The sequence below is a fragment of the Dermochelys coriacea genome, chromosome 12 (genome assembly GCF_009764565.3).
Source record: "Dermochelys coriacea isolate rDerCor1 chromosome 12, rDerCor1.pri.v4, whole genome shotgun sequence".
NCBI classification, from domain to species: Eukaryota; Metazoa; Chordata; order Testudines; family Dermochelyidae; genus Dermochelys; species Dermochelys coriacea.
In genome coordinates this window covers 37,821,566-37,843,802 of record NC_050079.1, presented here as the reverse complement: position 1 = coordinate 37,843,802, position 22,237 = coordinate 37,821,566, and the positions used below count along the sequence as shown (strand labels likewise).

The window sequence follows — 22,237 nt, the reverse complement described above, 5'->3', positions numbered from 1 at the left end:
GGAGAAATCCATTGAAATCATCTCTCCGAAACAGCTACATTTGTGTAGCAAATAGATGATGATCAGTCTCCTTTTACTTACCTGCCAAGACCTGAACCCAAGGTCCTGCTTTCGCCCTGCCACTGTTGACCTGATCTACCGAAACAGAAGCAGATTGCAGGGAAATGCTCTGCCTTGCGTGTTACGGAAGTAGAACCCTGAGCTTGAGTTTAGGCAGCTAAACCAAGGAAATAATACATTTTCCAGTGTTCTTTTTGAATATAGATGCATGTGTAATTTAAGTCTAAACATTTATCCTGTTGAGGATTTGGGATCTCAGAGGTTTTCTTGTTTTTAATTGCTTTTAAAGAGACAGTCGCAGAGCTTGGGTCCAAAATCTAGTAAGGTTTTTTTGTCTGTTTTATTTACTCTTTTAAATGCAAGTCTTGGGAGAGCTGTGTTAATAGAGACCTTTGAGGGAAATGATAAAATTATATGGGAGGTTTCATTGCTAGGATTGCAAAATCCTCTGTAGTGTTGGGAAAGGGTGGCGGCAGCATGGTACAGGCAGAGGAGAAGTGGAAATGAAATCGACTCAGAAGAGAAGTGAAATTCACCTTTCAAGTTACTCAATTAAATGTTGAAATAAGCTTCATAAATGGCGAGGAATCAATTTTGTTTTTTAAAATTCTCTCTGACTTAGTCTTCTGAAATGTTGCTTATAACAGAGGGTGGGGTCACTTACTTTAAAAGAAATTTTTTTTAACCTGACAGTGTCCCTTTAAGAAAGATAGTATGGTGATGTGCATAAGGCACTGGATTGGGAGTCAGGAGACCTGTCTTCTGTTCCTGCTCTTCCGCTGACTCAGTGTGTGACCTTGGATGAAGCAGCTCTTTGCCACAATTTCCATACCTGTGAAACGGGGACAATGCTTCCTTACCTTTGTAGAGTGCTTTGAGATCTGTGGTTGAAAAATGCCAAGTGTTGCAATCTAGGACTCAGCTACTTACCAGATATGAAGTGCCCTGATGGACTGGAAAAGACTGGCATGTTTTCAGTACTTTTTAAACACAGACCAATAAAAGATCCTACTGAACATTAATACAACTTGCATTTATGAAGCATGAAATTAGCAGGAGCGAATGTCTCGCAAGGTCATGTGCCTTTGGCAGCTGCTCTGTGATGAGAATACCATTCTGAGCTAACCGGATGGCTGATTTTCCTTGTCTCCAAAAACAAAACATATTTGTAATTAATACGTTTTCTGAGCTGTGACTGGGGTATTGCAAATATTGCTGAGGTTGTGAAAAGCTGCAGCGTCTCATGTGGCACCTTTGGAAAGATAGGAAAGGCCAGCAGCGTAATGTGAGCCTGGGCACGGCTTGTTGAATGAAAATATAAATCCTAACAGGGAGAGCAGATTTAAAATGAGCAACGTCCTGCAACTTGCTTTGGGACACTGTAAAAATATCAGGTTCAGTGGCTTACCTTTTAGCTTTAATTAAAGGACAGTCCTAAATCAACAGAAAGCATCGTGTGGTTTTGTTATAGCAGCTCCAAGGAAGGCCAAGGGGAAGCCCTCTAGACTCAGAGTAACATTCTGCATTGGTTTGAGCCCTTCTGTATCAATATCCCTTCATTCAAACCTGGTACCCAGTGGGTGATTGGCCATGGTAGAGTCAAGTTTCTACGAAAGAGGCTTTGAGTATTCCAGTTAGACCCAAGGATGTTGTTCACAAGGGCATTTCTGGATCTTCATCTGTGGCTGCTTGTGCAGCAAGCTGACCCGTAAGGCTAAACCTTACTGTGTTTGACAAACTATGGTCATGCTGGCTGGAGGGGCGGAGGCTCGGGAATCTAAGCCTCAGGCTGGCAATTCCAAGATTCCCCCTGGAACTGCAGTTTCAACTCTTGTTTCAGCTCCTCATTCTTTCATGGCATATGTACAATGAATGCTGTGTTGATTGGGAGTGAGACCTTAACCCCCCGTGTCCACGCCCCACAGGCAGGGTGCTCATTCATGGGAGAGGAATGGCTTGTCCTACTGTCTTAGCTCGAATGACCCCTACTGGTACATCTCCCCGTGCTGTTATGCAGCATGCGGTGCCCACCCCAGAGCTGCATGCGTTTCTCTGGTGCACGCGTGTAGTTTGCGAAGCGTTTCCCCTTCCTGAGGGGTGAAGGGCTCAGGCTACTGTAGAAGTCAAATGTTAAGAAATGGACACAGTATTTTAGTGACTGACCTTAGTCAGAAGGCAGCTGGAAGGTGAGACATAAACTCTGCTCCCAGTCAGTCAGTGCCTGGGTACTGTGGGGTGTTTGCATGTGTGCTGTAACTGGTACCGAGAGAGAGAGAGAGAGAGAGAGAGAGAGACACACACACACACACACACACACACACGCACACCCCCCTTCTGTTATGGGGAAGGATACAAGTTGCACTCTTGGTATGTATGGCACCTGTCATTAAGCCTCAAACTGAGCTAATTCCCACTACAGCTTTGTAGCGTTCTGTTAATACTACCATCTTGCTCTCCCCGCACACAGCTCTGATGAAGGGTCTCCAGGGTTTCAGCAGCTATGCAGGGATGTGTGCTTTCTAGCATGGGCTAGGGCGTCATTCAGAGATTCCTATGGGGTATGTGAAAGCAGGGTACATTGCCAACTCGGGGTAAGGCAGGAATGACTTAGCCTGGTTTGTGGTATTGGTTAGAGACTGTCCAAGACATAAGTGATAGTGTGAAGGCCCTTTTTCTAGTACTCAAGCCAAAATTGAGCCCTGAAGTTTGTAGATGTGGTACTTGATGGGAATGCATTACACCTGCTTACACCAGAGGTGCATTTGACACTCATTCCTGTTTGTAGACAGGAATCCAGAGGTAATGGATTGAATTTTGAATCTAAGTCTTCTTGGAAACTCTTCTCTGCTGTGCTTAGTCATCTTACTTTGTCCCCATAGTTTTTTTTTTAAAAGCGGTTGCTTCTCAGCAGTCCTTGTTAATTTTCCCCCAGTAGAGAGGTCATCCCCCTATTGGAATTAACTTAGTAACCACTTGGGAGACCCAGCTCTTCATTCTTACTGCTCTGTAAATGCTATGCTAAACTCTGCTACTGAAACTTTACTGTAAGGAACCTTCTAGTGTTACACACATCTCCTGGGGACTGAGATTCCCCTGGTGAACATAGTATCTGACATAAGCAGCTTTGGTATGCTGTAAACATACCCTATGGTTATAGCTCTGGGCAGTAGTTTTGTCACTGAAAACTTCAAGATAAGTCCTAGGCTGATCAAAGAAAATTCCCAAATCAGACAGACAGCAGGATAAAGTTATTTCCACTCCATTAGTGCCTGAGGAGGATGTTAAACATCATCTACGAGGCATAAACATATTTCAATCAGCAGGTCCAGATAACTTCACCCAAGAGTCCTAAAAAGAGTTGGCTGAGGAGATTTTCTGGACTGTTGTTGTTAGATTTTTAATAAACGTAATATCAGGGAAATTCCAAAAGATTGAGAGAATGCTAATGTTGTGGTAGTATTCAAAAAGGGCAAGCACGAAGACCCAGGTCAGGCCAGTTAACCTGGTATCAGTCCTGGACAAAATAATGTAAAAGTGGATATGGAATTGAATTAAAGGATAGGAATATAATTAATGCGAATCAGCAGGATTTCATGGGAAATAGATCTTGTCAAACAAGCCTGATTTAATTCTTTGAGATTACAAATTTGGTTGATAAAGATTATTGCGTAGATAATACATTTAGGCTTTTGTAAGGTGTTTGATGTGGTACTGCATGATATTCTGATTAATAAATTAGCACTATAGAATATCAATGAAGCACACATTAAATAAATTAAGAACTGACTGACAGATTTCAGAAACCAGCTGTCAGTGATGAATCATTGAGAAGGTGTGTTTCTAGTGGGGTTCCTCAGGCAGCAGTATTAGGCTTGACACTATTGAATATTTTTGTCAATGATCTAGCAGTAAATATCAAATTGCTTTTGATAAAATTTTCAGATGACGGAAAGATTGGCAAATACGGATGAGGAGAGGGCAGTTGTACAGAGAGATCTGGATCGGTCGGTAAACTGGACCCATTCAAACAAAATGTGTTTTAATACAGCCAAATGCAAAGTCTAGGAACAAGGAATGTCGGCCTGCGGAATGGGGGAGTGTATCCCGGAAAGCAGTGACTCGCAGAAGGATTTCTGGGTCAGAATGGACAAGCAACTGAACACGAGTTCCCAGTGCCAGGCTCTGGCAAAAAGGGCTGGTGCTATCCATGAGTGTATAAACAGGGGAGTAGGGAGTAGCTCTGGGGACGTGATTTTATCTCTGTATCTGGCACTGATGAGACAGATACTGGAACACGGCACACAATTATGATCGCATTTTAAAAAGGATGTTTGAAAAAATTGGAGAGGGTGCAGAGAACCATCTCAAAAAAGAATCAACAGCTGAAGCAAATGCCTTGCAGTAAGAGACTTAGAGGTCAGTCTGTCAAGCTGATCACAAAGAAGATTGAAAGATGACTTGATTACAGTGTATAAATGCCTTCCTGGGTGCCAAAGGGCTCGTTAATCCAGTAGAGAAAGGCCTAAGGAAGCTGCAGCTAGACCAATGCAAAATGGGAATTAGGCACAAATTTTTAACAGTGAGGGTGATTTACTATGGGAACAAACTACCAAGGGAAGTGATGGTTTCTGAATCTCTGGGTGTCTTCCAGTGAACAGTGGATGCCTTTCCGGAGGATAAGCTTTAGCCAAATGCAAGTTGTTTGGTAGAATGCAAGTGTAACTGGGTGAAATTGAATAGCCTGTGATATAAGCAGATCAGGCTAGATGATCCTGTCCTGTCCTGTCTGGACTTAAAATCTGAGAGTCCATGAATATAGTTAAAATAAAAAAGCTGACAAGCTGGGTTTTCTTCTTTTCAAAAAGGAAAAAAATTCATTTGAGATCCAAATCCCCCAACAGGTGAACTCTGTAGACATGAAGCAGTCTGAACAGTGCACGTGAGTTTTTTGTCTTGGAAAAGAATATTGTGTGTTCCTAAATTGGATCCCATTCTCTATCCAGGCACTTCTGTAGTTGACCGTGAACATGCTGCAGATGTGCAGTTGGCTGATGAATGCCATGCAAAAACAAGTGGTTGCCAGGATCACATTGCACGTGCCACAGTTTCCAAAATTTAGCATGCAAACAGCTGAGACACCTTGGCCCTGGCAGAGCTCAGAAACCGTCAGATCTGCTGATTGCAGCCCTTCAGACAGGGACGGCACAGTCTCTGCAACTAAAATAAAACCACTGCAAGTCCTTTTAAGTTAGAAATCAGGGGGTGAAGCAACAGGCTTGGTTCCGGCTCTGCCTGCTCCATGTGGATGCAAGGTAAGGTGGCATGCAGACGTGGCACTCACTGCTTCATAGAGAGAAATGAGATGAAAATAGGGTGAATTACCTCTGAACGGCACAAGAAGAGATTCACCAGCAGCTTCTTATCATAGCAACCAGTGATTGATACCATCTGAATACTGGTTCTAGGAACCTGCAGTGTCTTCCAGCCGTGATCATTAATGCAGGAGCATGTACCTATTTCAGGGTTTCTCCTACGGGATTGAATGCCTCCAGCATCTCACGTGTGCAATGGATTGCAAAGGCAATCGTGACACAGTGATGCTGCAGCTTCCTTTCGTATAATGGTGATGGACGATTGAATCTGAGCAATCAAAGCAGGCCCTGGCTTTCTGTCCTTTTCCCCAGAGCTATGGAGGGACTTCATGCAAAAGTCACATGCAGATGTAAAACCCCTTCAGGATTTACAGCCCTTCTCGCCTGGCCTGTGGTGTGGGGGTCTGTTTCTAAAGATCTCTGTGCTTTAAAGATCACAGCTGCATTTCTGTAGGCACGACAAGATTCCTCTTATTACACCTTGGGCTCTTCATTCTCAAAGCATTTTACAAACATTAATCTTTGCAGATCCCTGGGAGGCAGGCAAGCATTCTCATCCCCGTGGTACAGGTTGGGAGACTGAGGTGGAGGGAAGTGATTGTGTCAGGGATGGGATTAGAACCTGCAAGCTCCTGGCTCCCAGTCCAGTGCTCAGACCAAGTCTCTCACCACATTATATAGTTCTTTGTATGGTCTCCAGTGCATAACATGAAAATGGTTTAAACTAGTCCATTGCATTCCTTGGTAGCAACAGTGTCAGTACTCAGTTAAGGTTTGGCTCGGCAAAGAAAAGGCGCTATCTTGATGTCATTCATTTTCTCAGGCATTGGTTCAGACTGGGTTCTGGTCTCCTGGTTACTCCCTAGGGTCTGGCCTACTCTGAAGTCCTGACTGAGGGTGTCTATACATGCAGCTGGGGTTGCAATCCTCAGCTTGAGGAGATAAACTCACACGAGCTCTCGCTGAGCCATCATGCTAAAAATAGAAGGTAGCCATGGCAGCGTGAGCAGTGGAATGGGTTAGCCACCGCAAGTACGTGCCCATCAGAGACCCTAGGTACGTACTCAAGCCGGCTAGCTCATCCCGCAGCTCGTGCCACTGCAACTCCACACATCCAGATAGCATGAGTTTGTCTCCTCAAGCTGGGAATCACACTTCCGCCTCCAAGTGTAGTTGTACCCTGCAGCAGACTCATTGAAGCTTATGGGAGTTTGTCTGAGTTAAGGACCTTGGCGTTTGGCCCTTTGGGATTTAAGGTGAGGAGAAAAACATCTTGTGTCCAGATACTGGTTCCTTTCGGTGTTAGACTCCAAAGTCTTGCTTTATAGATGGGAGCTTCCCGAGGAAATCGACTCAATTTGTGTAAGCAGAGCGCTGCTCAGATTAGTTGTCTGTTGTGAAATTAACCCATTCCCAGGGCCGAGACTAAATGGGACTTTGTTGATGCACAGTTCACCTGCTCCTGAGATGGAAGTGAGAGATCATTGTATGGGCACAGTAGTCACTGATCCCCTCTGACCAGGCAAGAAAGACGCACTGGGCCCCTGTAGCGAGACACTTTCCCCGTCCTTCCTTTTCTTAAAGGCCTCCAGGGGATAGTCTGCTTTTGTCAACGCCTTTTCTCACCAGGTTGGGTTTGTATCTCTCACTTCGCAGCCCTCTGGGGGAGGAAAACCCCTAAAGCAACAACTTCCTAAAGTCCTTCCCCAGGGCGGCTGGGGGCGTGTAGCAGGAATGTTTGGTTTTGTACTTGGTAATTGCTTTGGAAGAGCAGGAGCAGAGTTGAGATAACCGGGAAGGCGATTTTCCTGCAAGGGGGAAAGAAAAATAACAAAAATCCTTTTTTCTTCTCTCTGCCTATAATGACTTTTCTTTCTTTCATCTGTTCTTCTCTTTTTCTCCATCCATATATCTTGCATGATCTTTAACATGTAACCTTTGTTGACCCTGTTTCTGCTGCCACTCCAGAGGGAACACTGGAGAGGAAGAGGAAAAGAGGTGTGTCTGTCCGCATTACTTTGTTGCATTTTTACAGTAGCATTGACTCGCTTCAGGTCCAAACTTTGCCACCATGGTAAAATGTCACGGGTGCAGGTTGGGCTCAGAAATGCCACCTGCTCAAATGAGAAATGGGCACAAATTCAGATCTGGCTCTGCCTGCAGGAAATGGGTACCGAGCTATCAGTGAAGCTAAAAGAAAACTGTCTGGAAACAATTATATGCATAATCCTCAGATCTGGTCGATTTTAAAACAAAACTTAATCACAGGCCGCTGCATTGAGGTGTCTCGGTAATGAATTAGGTCCGTGATGGATAGAGCAGTTGATGGTTTGTACTTCTGTTCTTTGGTGCCATTTCATACACTGGCAACTGTGTGATGCTCCAGTTTCATGGGCAGTTTTTGGACACAAACTGAGTCTCCTAGCATAGATGGGGAATGTCATTCTATCCTCTCTTCCTTATTTTATTTTTTCCTTTGCTACTGACTGTGTGAAATGGTGTGGTCCGGTGAGGGTTGCTTTTTTCGCGTTCAGTTCCTGACTGCTGTGTGGTTCTGAATCAAGGTATATTCGATCCCCTGCCTTAGTGCGTTTCCAACACTGCTGTTGCTTTGAGGTTGTGAAGATGTTTTGCTGGTTTGAAATCTTGCCTTTTTATTTATTTTTATTTTTTCTTTAAATCGTGATTAATGGTTTTTTTGTTTGGTTTTTTAAAGTGCCCATGGGGGGGAAGCTAGTAAGTTGCATTGAGAGTTATGTTCTTGAGCTTTACAAGTTCAAGAAACGATCTATTGGGGATCAGAGTCAAGAAGAGACTGGAATTTGGGGCTGGGGAGAGATTTTGATTTAAAAAGAAATTTTAGATCTTGATGTCTGATCCTGGAACAAATCATTTTAAGTGACAACAAAAAAAGCCTAACTGAAAAAAGGACTGTTTGGAGTTCACAGATAACTTCTTGAAAACGCAGCTTGTGTCTGTTAGGGGAAGGAAATCGACTCGATTTGTGTAAGCAGAGCACTGCTCAGATTAGTTGCCTGTTGTGAAATTTACCCATTCCCGGAGCCGAGACTAAAGGGGACTTTATTGATGCACAGTTGCATGCAGAGTGGGGTGAACTTCAACCCTCGTGCATCACAAATCACACTGCTGACCAGAATTGGATGTGCACTTGCTGAGACCTGGAGTTCTCGGTAGTCCAACATCCTGAGCTTGCTGGTGCATTTCCCTGCTGAGGAGCTATAATATTCAAAGCTCATTTTGCAGAAATATCCTTTCCCTAGTACATTTTAACTAATATAGTCAAATCTCTAATCCATATGCCCTTCTAATAGGAATTAAGTGAAGAAACAAATGGATCTTTACAGTGGCCTTTTGTGCCAGTATAAAGATCCATGTACTTAAGTAGAGACATTTTTTTCCTTTGCAAACATGTTATTCCTAACCCTAGACCTAGAAGTATCATGAATCTCTCTTGGCACTTTGATCTTGTTTTCTCTCAGCAAGAATATACGAGGAGGGCAGAAAAACCTAAATACGCTTCCTCTGTAACTGGGACAATGAGATCTTTCAAGTTCTGCTTCCAGCGTTCAAAGCACCTTGCTGATTTTCTTCTCTCCCCACCCCCTGGCAGCCTTCAGATTTAGGTGCATATTTTGGTTGCTATAGTGAAAATCTGACCCTGACAGACTGTGCTTTTAAACATACACCTAAACATTCTAGTATGGCACAGAATTTGGCCACACAAACTCCACTGAAGCAGCTAAATCCCTTGCAGGTTATAGGCCCAATCTTGCAAAGCTGTCTAACAAGAAGTGAACATATGAGGAAGGGCTTGCTGGATTGGGCCCTACCTGGGAGCAGTCTGAGATAACTATGGCTATTCACCAATCCTAGCAGGAATCGACACCTGTTCTAGTTAGGGTGACCCAATGGAATTTGCTGAAAAGATACCCTGGGGCCACCATCTATTTCCAATTGAAGCAGCACCTCCAACTCCAGGTAGGGTGCAGGAGAATTAAACATGCAGTGGACATTTGTGTGCTGTTCCTTTTATTCTCCTTTTGTCTCTCCTCTGTTATTTCTTCTTCCTGGTCCTTTTTCCTTCCCTTTTCTTGATCCTCTTCTGAGCCTTTTATGTAAACCCCCACCGGACTTCTGTTCAGTAGAGGGCTGTCTGAAACCCTGACCTCCGGTCTTCCCCATATGCATGTATTACATGAGTGTAATTAACATACCTAGAATGAGTGTGTCCTGGCATAATCGTGGCTTTGTGAAAGATCCACTAGTAAAACATCTGTATGGGGAGCCCCACAATGTCCTACTGTTCGTTAGTTTTGAATGCACACAGTAATCTTTCACGGCAATATGTGAGAGGGAGCATATAAAAAAGGTGCTGGCTATGACCGAAATACAATAGGTTGATTTGTATTTGATCAAACATGTCTAGATGGACTTGCAGCTAGCTTCTGGGAATAATGTAACGTTCTCCAATAATGAAATGCTCGGCAAGAACACAAATGCTGTGTGTATTCTTGGTAATTGAATCTGGCAATCCACTCAGTTTTTCTCTGCGCTTCTCACTAATGAGAGAAGGGAGTGGATGCAGACTTGTTGGGTAAAGAGCTCAAAATACAGTCCAAAAGGTGATGATCCGCCGGTGCTGTTGGGTATCATCTCCCATGGCGCTTGCACTTCAAAGGAATATGTTCCATTTTATGTATCCGATGAAGTGGGCTGTAGCTCACGAAAGCTTATGATCAAATACATTAGTTAGTCTCTAAGGTGCCCCAAGTACTCCTGTTCTTTTTGCGGATACAGACTAACACGGCTGCTACTCTGAAATCTGTCATTATTTCAAGGCTTTGTCAGTTCCCCCAAATGGGAATTCAACACGTGTAGATTCTGTTTTAAAGCTTTACTATTTTGAAAGTGAAGTTGCAATGGCAATAAACTTCAGTGACATTGCCAGAGACGAACTGAGAATGCATCATCTAGCTCAAAATATTCCTTGGCAAATGCAGGCTACATGGCTAGCATTGCATACTGAGCCCTTGGTAATCCTCACGGGAAGGGCTCTTGCGTCTCTTATGTCAAACGCCCTCGAATCAAACTCCATTGATTCGTCAGCTCCCTTCTATCTGATGATTGCCGGTCCACAAAGCCTATCGGACCTCGCCCGCAATGGCCCAGTGTGACATGCCATGCAGCCGGATCTGGAGCGCAGAGCGCAGCATCGAAAGCGAGTAGTTGCCCAACTGAGTCATGTAACTGCTGCCCATGGAAAAAGAGGCATAACCGACGCCTTTTCCCTTGTTTTTGTTATCCAGGAGTCCAGATCTCTCTGCATCTTGTTTTTTAGTGGGAGAGTGCGGGGGAACTTTGATTGAGTCCTGCTCTAAGCCCATGTCTGTGCCACAGCAGCACCGCCATGGCATTGTAGTGTAGACTCTTCCTACGTCCACAGAAGGGGTTTTTTCCATCAGTGTAGTTAATCCACCTCCAGAAGAGGTGGTAGCTACATCAACAGCGGGGGTGAAGGCAAACTAGCTCTGACGCACAGGGCATGACATTTTTCACAGCCCCGAGCCATGTAGCTAAGTGGATCTAATTTTTAGAAGCCAACCCAGCCTAAACACAGATGTTGCACCAAATTAACAAAATCCATGAAACCCCCCGCCTCCTTTAAACTAGCATAGGCTTGAATGTAGACCAGTCCTGAGATGTGGGTAAATACTTTACCTTCTGGGCTCCTGCTTTCAGGGACTGCAGCTCCCAGATGGTAAACCCCCTCCCACCCACCCACCCATTCCCAATAACAGTGGCATTAAAGGCAGATTTCAGAGCTGCATGTGTAAGGCACATGCTGATGTGTCCCTGCTCTCAAGCTCACCCTTTTGCCATCAGTGTAGGGACTCATTTTCGTGTACAATAAAGCAAGGTAGTGCAGATTTCCCTCGCAACTGCAGTAAATACCTACAGTATCTGCCAACTCCAGCTTAGGGGAGGGTTCAACCGTTTGCCCAGAAGAGGGTGAGCAGGGCAAGGAGGCAGGTGTTCTGCACCTGTGATCTCCTCCAGGCTGCTGTGATCTATTCTTCATCAGCTCCACAGTTCCTACAAGGGTCTCGGCAGATGGATGGATGTGAGGGTGGGGAGGGAAGGCTGCACGGTGACTTCCCGCTATAAGATCTCTTCCTGTGGTTGCAGGGAGAAGTGGTGTCATATGACGCAAGAGGAGCGTGACGACAGCCTACGGTTTAACGAGAACATCACTTTTGGGCAGCTTGGGTAAGGCACGCGCTAATTGATTGATAACACCTGCATCTGGGTGGCCAGAAGGAGCCTGTCTGTTGTCGTCATGGGCAAAATCTCAATAAAAATGGATGAGGACGGAGCTGCGAAGCTTGGATCGGGGCCCGAGCATTCAGGTTTAGGGCTTTGGGTCGGGTCTCTTTCTGCTAACAAAGACAGGAAATTCAGTCTGCCCGAGGGGATGAACAGACTGACGCCAAAGTGAAGGGGTTGCTGGGCCATTAGTGTTTCCTTCCTTGATTAAATAGCTTCGGTGGTGGAGCCGAATGCTGTCGCTCCTGTATTGAGACTGTCCATTCATGGAAAACACTGTAGTGTTTTTTTTAAAATCTGTATAAAGATACTCAGAACTAGGATTCTAGTGTCCAGGGTTTTCCAGCCCCTCTTCCTCATGCCAAACCCCTCCGAAGAGCAAACACGAGGATTCTCCAGCCTTGATGGGAAGAAATCCACTAAGTTCCTCTCGCGCGTGGCTCAGGCTGGGATTGGAAGAACCCTCCCCTTTGCCCTTGTCACTCTTGTCAGTTGGGGGCTGAAACGAGGGGTTACCTTGATGGCTGTGGCGGGTGGGGGAAATAGGGAGAGTTCAACAGACACCCCCAGATTGGTGGAGAAGACGAGAGGTCTTTGCAGCCATCAGGGGCTGTACGCTGGACTCTAGAGCAGGGGGCTTCACCTGTTCCAGACCAGGACCCCTGCCCAATGTAGCAATATGGGAAGGGCAGGGTATACCCAACCCTCCTCCCCCCGCAACGCCTGTTCCAACCCCTGGACTGTACAGGTGTCCGATCACAACACTACTACCTTGCGGGGAGTCCCAAAGCTGAGTTCTGCGGTTGGGGCCGGCCCTGCTGGCTAATGTAATGAAGTAGGAATGGGGAGTGGTGCAGTCCTGCCGGGGCTTCCCGTGAGAGAAGGGTAGGGGATTCTTTGCAGTGCCCGTGCCATGTGTCTCGCCTCTTCCCCAGCACCTTCACTCACAACATGTTGGCATTCGGCCTAAGCAAGAAGCTCTGCAATGACTTCCTGAAGAAGCAGGCCGTGATCGGCAACCTGGATGAAGGTAGGGCAGGCACGGGGGCTGTGCGCTGGAGCCCAGCACCACCTCCTGGAAGGAAAGGAACGTGGCTGGTGGGGAGGAGGTGGGGAAGTAATTGAATTCCAAGATGGCTTCCATTCCCAGCACTGGCTCCTCCTAATCGATGGCAAACTCCAAATATTTCACCGTATTTTCACTGACGCTTTCTGAAATGCTTGGCACGTTTCTTACTATACCAGATGGGTCCGATTCGGAGTGCCGCTCCATTGGAGTCAATGGGGCCAGACCCCCAGATGGGGTCAATTGCTATAGCGCCAGTGAAGTTAATGGCCCCAGATTCCCTGCTGGTGTGAACTGCTGCAGCTTTGTTGGAGTAAATAGGGCCAGATCCACAGCTGGTGCAAATGGGCACGTTGCTGTTGATTTCAATGGGGTTGGAGCCCCAGCTGGGGTCTATTAATGTAGCTCGAGGCGATTACAGTGGAGAGATGCCACTTCACACCAGCTCCCAATCTAGCTGTGTGGATCATTGGTTTGTTTACAGTTCAAGACTCATGTGGGGAAACTCACCATCCAGTAGTTTCTAAACCAAATAAAAAACAAAAATGCTGCTACCTTGCTAGTTGTGTCACTGCCTTGATTTATTTAAAGAGTCCCCGGAGCCCTTAGGACAGCATCTGCTCCACATATGTGACCCACTCTCCCTCTCCTTTCATCTTATCAGAACAATAAACCGTGTCCTCACAAACTCATTTTCTCTTTGGATTGCAGAGCAAAACAAGCTGCTTAGTGATCACATTGAGCAAGTGGCTGCCGAATAGCCATCTGGCCTGTGTCTGGCGTTTCGAGAGAGGCGGAGAGGCGCGGCAGTGGGTGTGGGTGCGTAGTGGGAGGACTCCTCGGAGACCACCTGCAACTGAAGATGGGCTACGTAAAACCACCGCAATAAACCTGCATGATTGTCGGCAAACCTTAGTGCTGCGCCGTGCAGCCTGTAGAAATAGGAGCTCAAACAAAAGCAACCCTTTTCAGATGCTCCTTCATCCCAGAGCCCCGTCACATTGTCCGAGTTGAATATTCCAAGAGGTGTTTTTGTCTGTAATATGGAGTAACTGCTCAAGATCCCTGTGTGGGCTCGGGGGAAGGACAGGATTGCTGTATCCCAGGCTCCAAGGAGGTGCCTTGCCCTGGCCATGCAGCTGAAAACTGTGTGTGACTGCTGCAGTAGCCAACAGCAGATGAGGTCAAAAGATACTGTAGGCAGGGTGGGGGGTTGGGTGTAAAGGTGTAAAATGGTAGCGCTATGGGCTTGTTACTTTAGAAGGTTGGTACCCAGTGGCTAATCCAGGTGAAAACAGGACTTTAAGGCCCCCAGCTCCGAGATCAAGAGCTGTGTCCTCCTTGTGGTGCATCATGCATTGAAAGTTTATCCATGACAGCTGCACCATGCCTTTTGCTCTGGCAGATTAGCAGCTGCTGCAATAGGAACCAGCCTTGAGATCAGAGCGATTTGTCCCCTCTTCTGGTTTGACCTGCCGTTCTGCAGTGAGATGGGCTGATGCCCTTGCAGTTTGTACAGTCCTTTCAAAAGGAAACGTTGATTGCTTCCATTATTGGGGCTAGAGAGGGAGAGAATTCTTTAGTGACCAAATCTGGGCAGATGGGACCACTCTGGTAAAGGGTAGGAGACTGATCTTGGAGCCGCTGCAGCATCTTTGATGTCGGTAGTCTGATTTTGTGTCAAAGTGCATTTCATTATCTCTCTGCAAACGTCCCTCTTGGTCTGGGTGATAAGCAGGCATACAGAAACTCATGCAGATCTTTTTGCTGCAGTCAGAGAAATGCAGTATCTGGCTAGCCAGCCCCCTCCTTTAATACGAAAATTCTTCCAAGGTGACCCTTTGAGAACTTTACTGTATTTGTTTCAGAGGAATGCGGGTGACGTTTGTACATTTCAGTGTGAGGGCAAATAAAGGAACTTCCTTAGTACCCTGGATAGACTGGTGGCAGCCTTGTTCAGGGGAAGCTGTAGTGGTCCACAGCCGTTAGCTGGAGAGAGGAGGAGAGGGGTTGCTTTGCTTGGGTTCTGTTAGTAGAGATGGTAAAGCAGCAGCAGGACGACTGTCTCCCTTCTGCCTTTCCTCTTGCAGATTTTAAATTCTGAAAATCCTCCAGGTGGCTCCTTCCCACCGGGAGATGCTCCGCAATGGCAGCTGCCCTCTTCCCTAGAGCTTCACGCCATGTCAGTTTGCTTGGTGGAGCTGGGGAGTGTAGTTCAAGGCTGGAACATGGAAATATATGGGATGTGAGAGTCTGGCCCCCAGGTAGGGGAGGAACTCTGGGGCAGGAGGCAACCCAAAAATGATTGGAGCATGGCATGTCCTTGTGACTTTCCCTAATACAAAAGAAACCCGGGTTAATTTTCCTGTTAACCACCACTTCCAGCCACCAGTCTTTCAGATATACTGGACCAGACTGCTGCATGTCTGTCTGTACTTTTAAATAACACATCCCGTTCAGGTGCAACCTGTACGCCTCCGGGATACGAGTGAGTCACTCGGCCTCTGGGCTTTCTCAGTGCCATGATACAGATTGTGCTGTTCTTGTTCCAAGTGGAAATGAAATATTAATCTTATTATTTTCCCACCAATCTAATCATCCTCCGTTCTCCTTCCTGACCCCGCCCGTACCAATCAGCTTCATGAACCATCCTGAAATGGCCTTGTGTAAATACTCATTTTATTCCTGGTCTTGAGTGATTCCAGCCTCCCTGGATATATTGTAATCAGTAGAGCAGAGTACACAGACTTTCATTTCTTTCTGGGTCCCTTGTTACCAGTATGGCATGCAGTGTGCATCAGTGAATCTTGGGTGTCAAGTGTTGAGAGAGGGATGGAGTGACTAGAATTATCCAGGTATAATACCAGTGACTTTAAAAGAGGTCACAGACTTTATTATACAAACTTTTTTTTTTTGGTAGGGGCAGATGGCTAGATAAAAATGGGAAACTTGTAGCAAAACTCAGGGACTTTAGAGATCAATACTGGAATTTTTTCTAGAAAAGCCTTATGCAAGGGAAATGAGATTGCTTCTCCCTTGGGAAAATAAGGCATGTTGGAAGCCCGTGTTAAAGGCTGTGGAGCATGGCATAGAGACATGCAAAAGTCAGGCAAGCTGTGAGCCCCTTCACGTGCTCTATGGCTGTCAAATAAGAATTTATAGCCTAGCACACACTAATTTCCAATAGAAATCGTGCAGTTGTCTACTCCAGAAAATGAAATGCTTCTTGCGTTGTGGTGTTCAGGTGACTCTCTTGCTGTGTGTTCAGTGTTTCATCTCTCTTCAAAAGTATTACCGTTGCTGACTTCTGTGTTTACATGAACCTGCATTTCAAGGGATGTTTGTCCAGGGCTGCTCTGTGCTGTCAGTTATGTACTGTAAGATTCATAGTGTTGCAGGTTTGTTTTAATGCAGCCGCTTGACTTGTTGGCCCTGCAGTGTAACTTCCTAAATCTATAGAATGGTATTTAACATCGTGAGTAACCTCTCTGCGAATATTCCCAGTCATGTTGAGATTTTTAAGTGTGCTGTGTGATTATTCCTAGCCCCCAAGCAAGCCAGTAATCATAGATTGATGCTCAGGAAATGAAAAAAACATCCTACATAGATGTTTATAAAAGCGCTAAAGTCTCCTTGGAGTGTCGGAAGCAGTGGCACTTGGTTTTGGGTATGAGACCAAATATTGTGTTCATGAACTCTGGGGTGGGCGATCCTGTTCCTGCAGGTTGCAAATGCAGTCGATCTGCTTCTTCCGATCCATGCCAGTTTTGATGTGTCCATGTTGTCGTCAGTTACTTACTACTAAGACTTGTTGTTCGTCATGGTGTTAATAGGAGAAGTCCATGCTTTGGTCCTGGGTTAAAAGGCAGAAACCACGACTATGTGCAAATGAGAGAGATCCAAGAGCAGTCTAAGGAGAATGTGCTTTAGGGTTTTTTGGGTTTTTTTTGCAATATTAAGTGGGAACAGCTGAGTAGCACAAGGCAGTAAAACCCTCTGTGTTCCCCACACCTTCCAGAGTCACGTCTCTTTGCCCATGCTATCTAGCTAATGCCCTTGACACCCACAGCCCAGTTTCCAAGTGCACTTGCCCACTGTCACAATCCCCTACCTCAGCCCTTTCAGGTCAGAGCTGCTTTGTGCCAAGTACACCTCCGGGGAATACAGGGCCCTGATCACTGCTCTCTTGCGAGGCTCCTGAGACTCCCTCCCCTGTGGAATGCTGGAGAGCTGGGGCAGTCAGGCTCCCAGAAAGCCTGCAGATGCTTCCCAGTAACCCCTCTCTTTCAGAGACACTTAAGGAGGAGGTAAAAGGGGAGTCATGCCAGCCTTGCAGGGTCCTTGTCCCCACTTGGAAAAGAGGTAGACACTCCCAATCCAGTGGCCATCCATGACAGATGGCCAGCCTGCCTCATGGGGCTGTATCTCCTCTCCTGGGGCTGTCCAGCATATGGACACAAAGGTCAGCTCCTTGCTTGTTGTTAGATTGGGAGCGGACACCTCCGCTCCAGGATCTCCAGAGTGCTCTGCTGGAAGAGAGGCTTGGTTCCCTGCTGAAGTTAAATTGGGAGACCATTGTCTGTGGACCAGCTAGTCAGTTTGGAGAGAGATCTTGATTCCACTAGCCAGGGCCACTGGCGCCCTCAAGCCATACGAGGGCAAAACTTTAAGCATATGACTAGACCTACTGACATCACGTGATTAAAACTGTACATAAAAGCACTTGGCTGGCTCGGAGCCCCAGCCCCAATGACCTTTCCCATCCGTTGTTTTAGTTTATGAACTTTATCTCCTTTCTTCTTCAAAGCGATGTCTTGGGGGGTAACATCCTGCCCCTCAGCACCATGCAAGGTCATGTTGGAGTGATGAGGATTTTAATGTTGCGAGACTCATCTCCATAGCAAGGAGCTGCTGAGTCAAACCCTCTCTGTGATTACTGGCCTTGGGAACTGCAGCACCTGTTTAAAAAAACAAACTATGACAGCCTTAAGGCTTCAGAAATGAGCTTTTCCTTCCCAGGGAGAGAGAGTTTGACAAATTGGCCTGTTTTTGCCCTTTGAGATCTCTTGAGACACTCGAGGAATGATTGCAAACCTCCGAGGTGGAATGAGAAGGGTTCCAATCTGTGCAAATACACTGGGGTTTAACCCCTAGTTCTGAAGTGTGTAGCATGGCCAAGCATCTCAATTGTACGCATTACTCTTGTGGGATGTGCTTATCTGTAATTGTGCAGATGTGGTACTGAACTTGGGGGAAAGCCAGGCCAAAGAGAATTGGGAGCACGCGCACTGCTCCGTCCTGGTTCCCAAAGGGGATGAATTTGAAGGTTGCATCACCTAACTGAAATTCAGTGATTGTTTTGCTTTCCCAAGGATTGCTGGTATGGGATGTATTCGCCTAGAATTGCATTGTTTGGGGAGAAATCACTGCTATAGGAATGTAGCCTGCACTTAGAATTTTATTCTGCTTATTAGTGGGTTGATGGACACAGGGGCAGCTCCAGCAGTTGGTTGGTAGCTGATGATCGCCAAAGTGTAGCGTACAGTATGTCTGATCTCAATCTGTCCGTCTCTCTTATTTTTTCTTTCCTGAATTCTGCTGTTTTCTTCCAACACTAGAAAAGTTTAGCAGTGAAAACATGTTATATGCACGTGTATTTTTTCTAAAAAATGTAAAATTAAAAAAATTGTATGTAAATTCAAAGAAAATGTTTAAATGTATTGCCCCACATTACAAAATGTTTGCTTCCATTGGGGTTCCAAATGCTGTATTTTACTCTTTATATAAATATAATTATATATATATATATATTTATTTATTTATTTGGTCTGAGTTTGACTTTGACACTGTATTTAACGTTGTTACTGCCATATCATGTGCTGAGGGTGATGGTTAGACAATTGATGTGTTGTACTGGGATCATGTGACTTGATTTCCCAAGGGATCTTGGTTTAACGATTTGTTTGAGAATATTTTAAGCCTGAAGACTGAGGGGGTTAAATAATGCATTCCTGTTTTGGACTGTGGTGAGGGATTAGAATAAATTGTCTTTAAACCCCCCTTCTCCCCGTTCCCAATCAACTTTTACATTTAGCACATCGCTGTATATTAAGCGTGATGAGTGTTTTAGTTTTTGTAGCAATATCAGTGCATGCAGAAGCAATGTTCCCATTCTCCCCATCTTTCCCCCATCTGATTATTTGCAATATTTCCCCATGTCTCATTCCATTCAGTCCTTCTCACTTCTCCTTGTGCTAACCTACTTTTTACAAACAATAATGTTGTTGGACCTTTTTAAAGCATGAGCATTTGCCCTGGAGCTGTAAAGGCAGCAAAGCCCGATTTTATTTTTTCCCTACACTGAATATTTATGAGAATGGCCTGAAGATCCCACCATGGAGACAGGATTCTGTAGAAGCCCCAAGACATTTCACTTTGCTGTATTTTAAAAAGCAATTATTCAATGTTAAGATATAAAAATAATTTCCTTTGAATAATAGGCTTTAACTTTCATATTCCCACTGCCGTTTAGCAAATCTAACCCAGGAAGCTTATTTAAAACTCCTGTATCCATGTGGGGAATAATCTGCAAAACTAGCCTTGCAAACCTATTTCCATATCGTTTCCATACATCTGCCACCTCTCCCCCCCTCCGCCTGTAAAAATGGTAATTGTCCTCGCCAGTAAAATCAGTTCCCAGATGATGTTTTGCATATGCAATAGGCTAGAACAAAACTGAGTTTAAGATTTTCCTTTGTAAGCCATCTCAGTCCCCAGGCTTAAGTCCCCACCACAGTCCCCAGCTACCACTGTGTGTGCACATGGGCCCAGACACCTGATGCAGCTTGTCCTCTTCTCTGAATGGTGGGGCTATAAAATATTTCCTGGGGGAGTGGGCAGGAAGAAAACGGTTTCCAATGGGAACAGAAGTTCTGCACTTCTAGGTCACTGGTTCAAATCTAGCCTGACGGGTGCATGCTGGCCAAGTCTCCTCCCTTTTTGTCAACTGTTCAGTGTCTAGTGTGAAACAAGTTGTTCTTGGACTGTTTCCTGCTAGATAGGTGTCCACAACACCAACCGCAGGGCTGCTGGCAGTCTCTGCAGAGAGTTACGGGCTATTGAGACAAAACTAACCTCTCCCCTTAGAATTGGTTCCTCCAAGGTGTGTTGGGAGGACAGGCTAGGGAAAAGCCTGCAGCCCTGCTCCATGGATAGGCGACGTGTACAACAGCGTTATCAAGCCAGCTCCTTTCACCAGTACTAGAATTGCATCTGCCCACTGCGAACCTGAGCAAAATGTAGCACGTTAGTGAAAGTGACTTGAGCTAGTGTCATTAAACACCTCAGCCAGTAGGAGACTTACCCATACGTGATCACAGATGTCAGCAATATGTTCATCGAACTGGAGCTGAAAACTGTTTGGAGCTAGGGTCAATGGGAAAAATCCCTTGCCCACACCACTGGTGTAGGATGTGAGATTTTGGAAAATGCTTCCTGCAAGGGGCTAGCACCTGGCTTGCCCTGAATCTTACATTAAAAAGATTTCAGCATGTATTCAAGAACTATTGCTGCTAATTATTCTCAGCAATGAGTCAGCTTCCTAGTGTAGACAGGGCTGACTGGTAACGCGTCAGGCGAGGTAGTTTAACCACACAATGTGGGGGATCATGTCTCATTTTCAACTCAGACCCCCAATACTCTCTGTTCTGCGTGATGGTGGTGAAAAAACTTCCTCATATGCTTAATTTTAGGCATTTGAGGACTACATCAGCGCAGCCGTTGACCAAGGATGTCAATGGCACCACTCAACTATACATATAAAATGATAGGGTCTAAATTAGCTGTTACCACTCACGAAAGAGAACTTAGACTCACCGTGGATAGTTCTCTGAAAACATCCACTCGATGTGCAGCGGCCGTCAAAAAAGCCAACAGATGTTGGGAATCATTAGGAAAGGGATAGATATTGGGACAGAAAATATCATATTGCCACTATATAAATCCATGGTACGCCTACACTTGAATACTCTGTGCAGATGTGGTTGCCCCATCTCAAAAAAGATGTATTGGAATTGGAAAAGGTTCAGAAAAGGGCAACAAAAATAATAAGGGGTCTGGAACAGCTTCCGTATGAGGAGAGATTAATAAGACTGGGACTTTTCAGCTTAGAAAAGAGACGACTAAGGGGGGAGATGATCAAGGTCTATAAAATCATGACCAGCGTGGAGAAAGTAAATAAGGAAGTGTTCTTTACTCGTAACACAAGAACTAAGGGTCACCAAATGAAATTAATAGGCAGCAGGTTTAAAACAAAAGGAAGTATTTTTTTCACAAACGCAGAGTCAACCTGTGGAACTCCTTGTCAGAGGATGTTGTGAAGGCCAGGACTATCACAGGATTCAAAAAAGAACTAGGTAAGTTCATGAAAGATAGGTCCATCAATGTCTATTAGCCAAAGTGGGCAGGGATGGTGTCCCTAGTCTCTGTTTGCCAGAAGCTGGGAATGGGCAATGTGGGATGGATCACTTGATGATTACCTGTTCTGTTCATTCCCTCTAGGGCACCTGGCATTAGCCACTGTTGGACAACAGGATACTGGGCTAGGTGGACCTTTGGCCTGACCCAGTATGGCCATTCTTATATGTGCGTAAAGGCCTGGTTTACACTTAAAAGTTTTTGCTGGCATAACTACGTCTGTTAGGAGTGTGCAAAAATCGCCTGCATAATGACAGGTTTCAGAGTAGCAGCCGTGTTAGTCTGTATATGCAAAAAGAAAAGGAGAACTGGTGGCACCTTAGAGACTAACAAATTTATTTGAGCATAAGCTTTCATGAGCTACAGCTCACTTAATGCATCCAATGAAGTGAGCTGTAGCTCACGAAAGCTTATGCTCAAATAAATTTGTTAGTCTCTCAGGTGCCACAAGTTCTCCTTTTCTTTTTGCAAAAATCTCCTGTAGCTGTGCCAGCAAAAGCTCTAGTTTTGCTGCGGAAAAAAGTCCTTTGGCCAGTTAATAATCTCTGGCTCCTCCAGCACTTGTCTTTGGTAGATCTCTTAGTGCTTTACAAAGAAGATCAGTATCATTAACCCCCATAAATATAGGGCAACTCAGGTGCAAAGATGTGACTTATCCAACAGGCCAGTGAAAGAGCCAGGTATAGAACCCAGATTTCCTGCATTCCAGTCCGGTGTTCTAGCCACTAAACCAGCCTGCCTCCTTATTGATTATTTTGTTCAGAGAACTAGTAATAAGTCATACCGGCAAAATAACTTTTGCTAGTATAAGTTGTGCCTCCATGATTTGGTTTTACTGGACTAGCCATGCTGCCAAACCCTTGCTAGGGTATGTCCACCCTGCAGATGAAGGTCTGGCTGCCATGCAGGCAGGCGTACC

At 45.4% G+C, this 22,237-nt stretch overlaps 1 protein-coding gene across 8 annotated transcripts in view; it reads left to right on the top strand.

Annotated features, from left to right (window-relative positions):
• KIAA0513 (KIAA0513 ortholog) overlaps nucleotides 1–18,902 on the top strand; it is a 92,606-nt gene extending 73,704 nt beyond the window's left edge. For 5 of the 8 annotated variants that reach the window (XM_043494886.1, XM_043494888.1, XM_043494885.1 and 2 more), the window contains 4 exons: nucleotides 7,401–7,430; nucleotides 11,640–11,720; nucleotides 12,713–12,807; nucleotides 13,555–18,902. In XM_043494886.1, coding sequence (XP_043350821.1) covers nucleotides 7,401–7,430; nucleotides 11,640–11,720; nucleotides 12,713–12,807; nucleotides 13,555–13,604 — 256 coding nt within the window. In that variant the 3' untranslated portion in view covers nucleotides 13,605–18,902. The remainder of the gene's footprint in view (nucleotides 1–7,400; nucleotides 7,431–11,639; nucleotides 11,721–12,712; nucleotides 12,808–13,554) is intronic. The other 3 variants (XM_038368253.2, XM_038368252.2, XM_043494890.1) reach the window with 1 other exon arrangement.
• The last annotated feature ends 3,335 nt before the right edge of the window (nucleotides 18,903–22,237 follow it).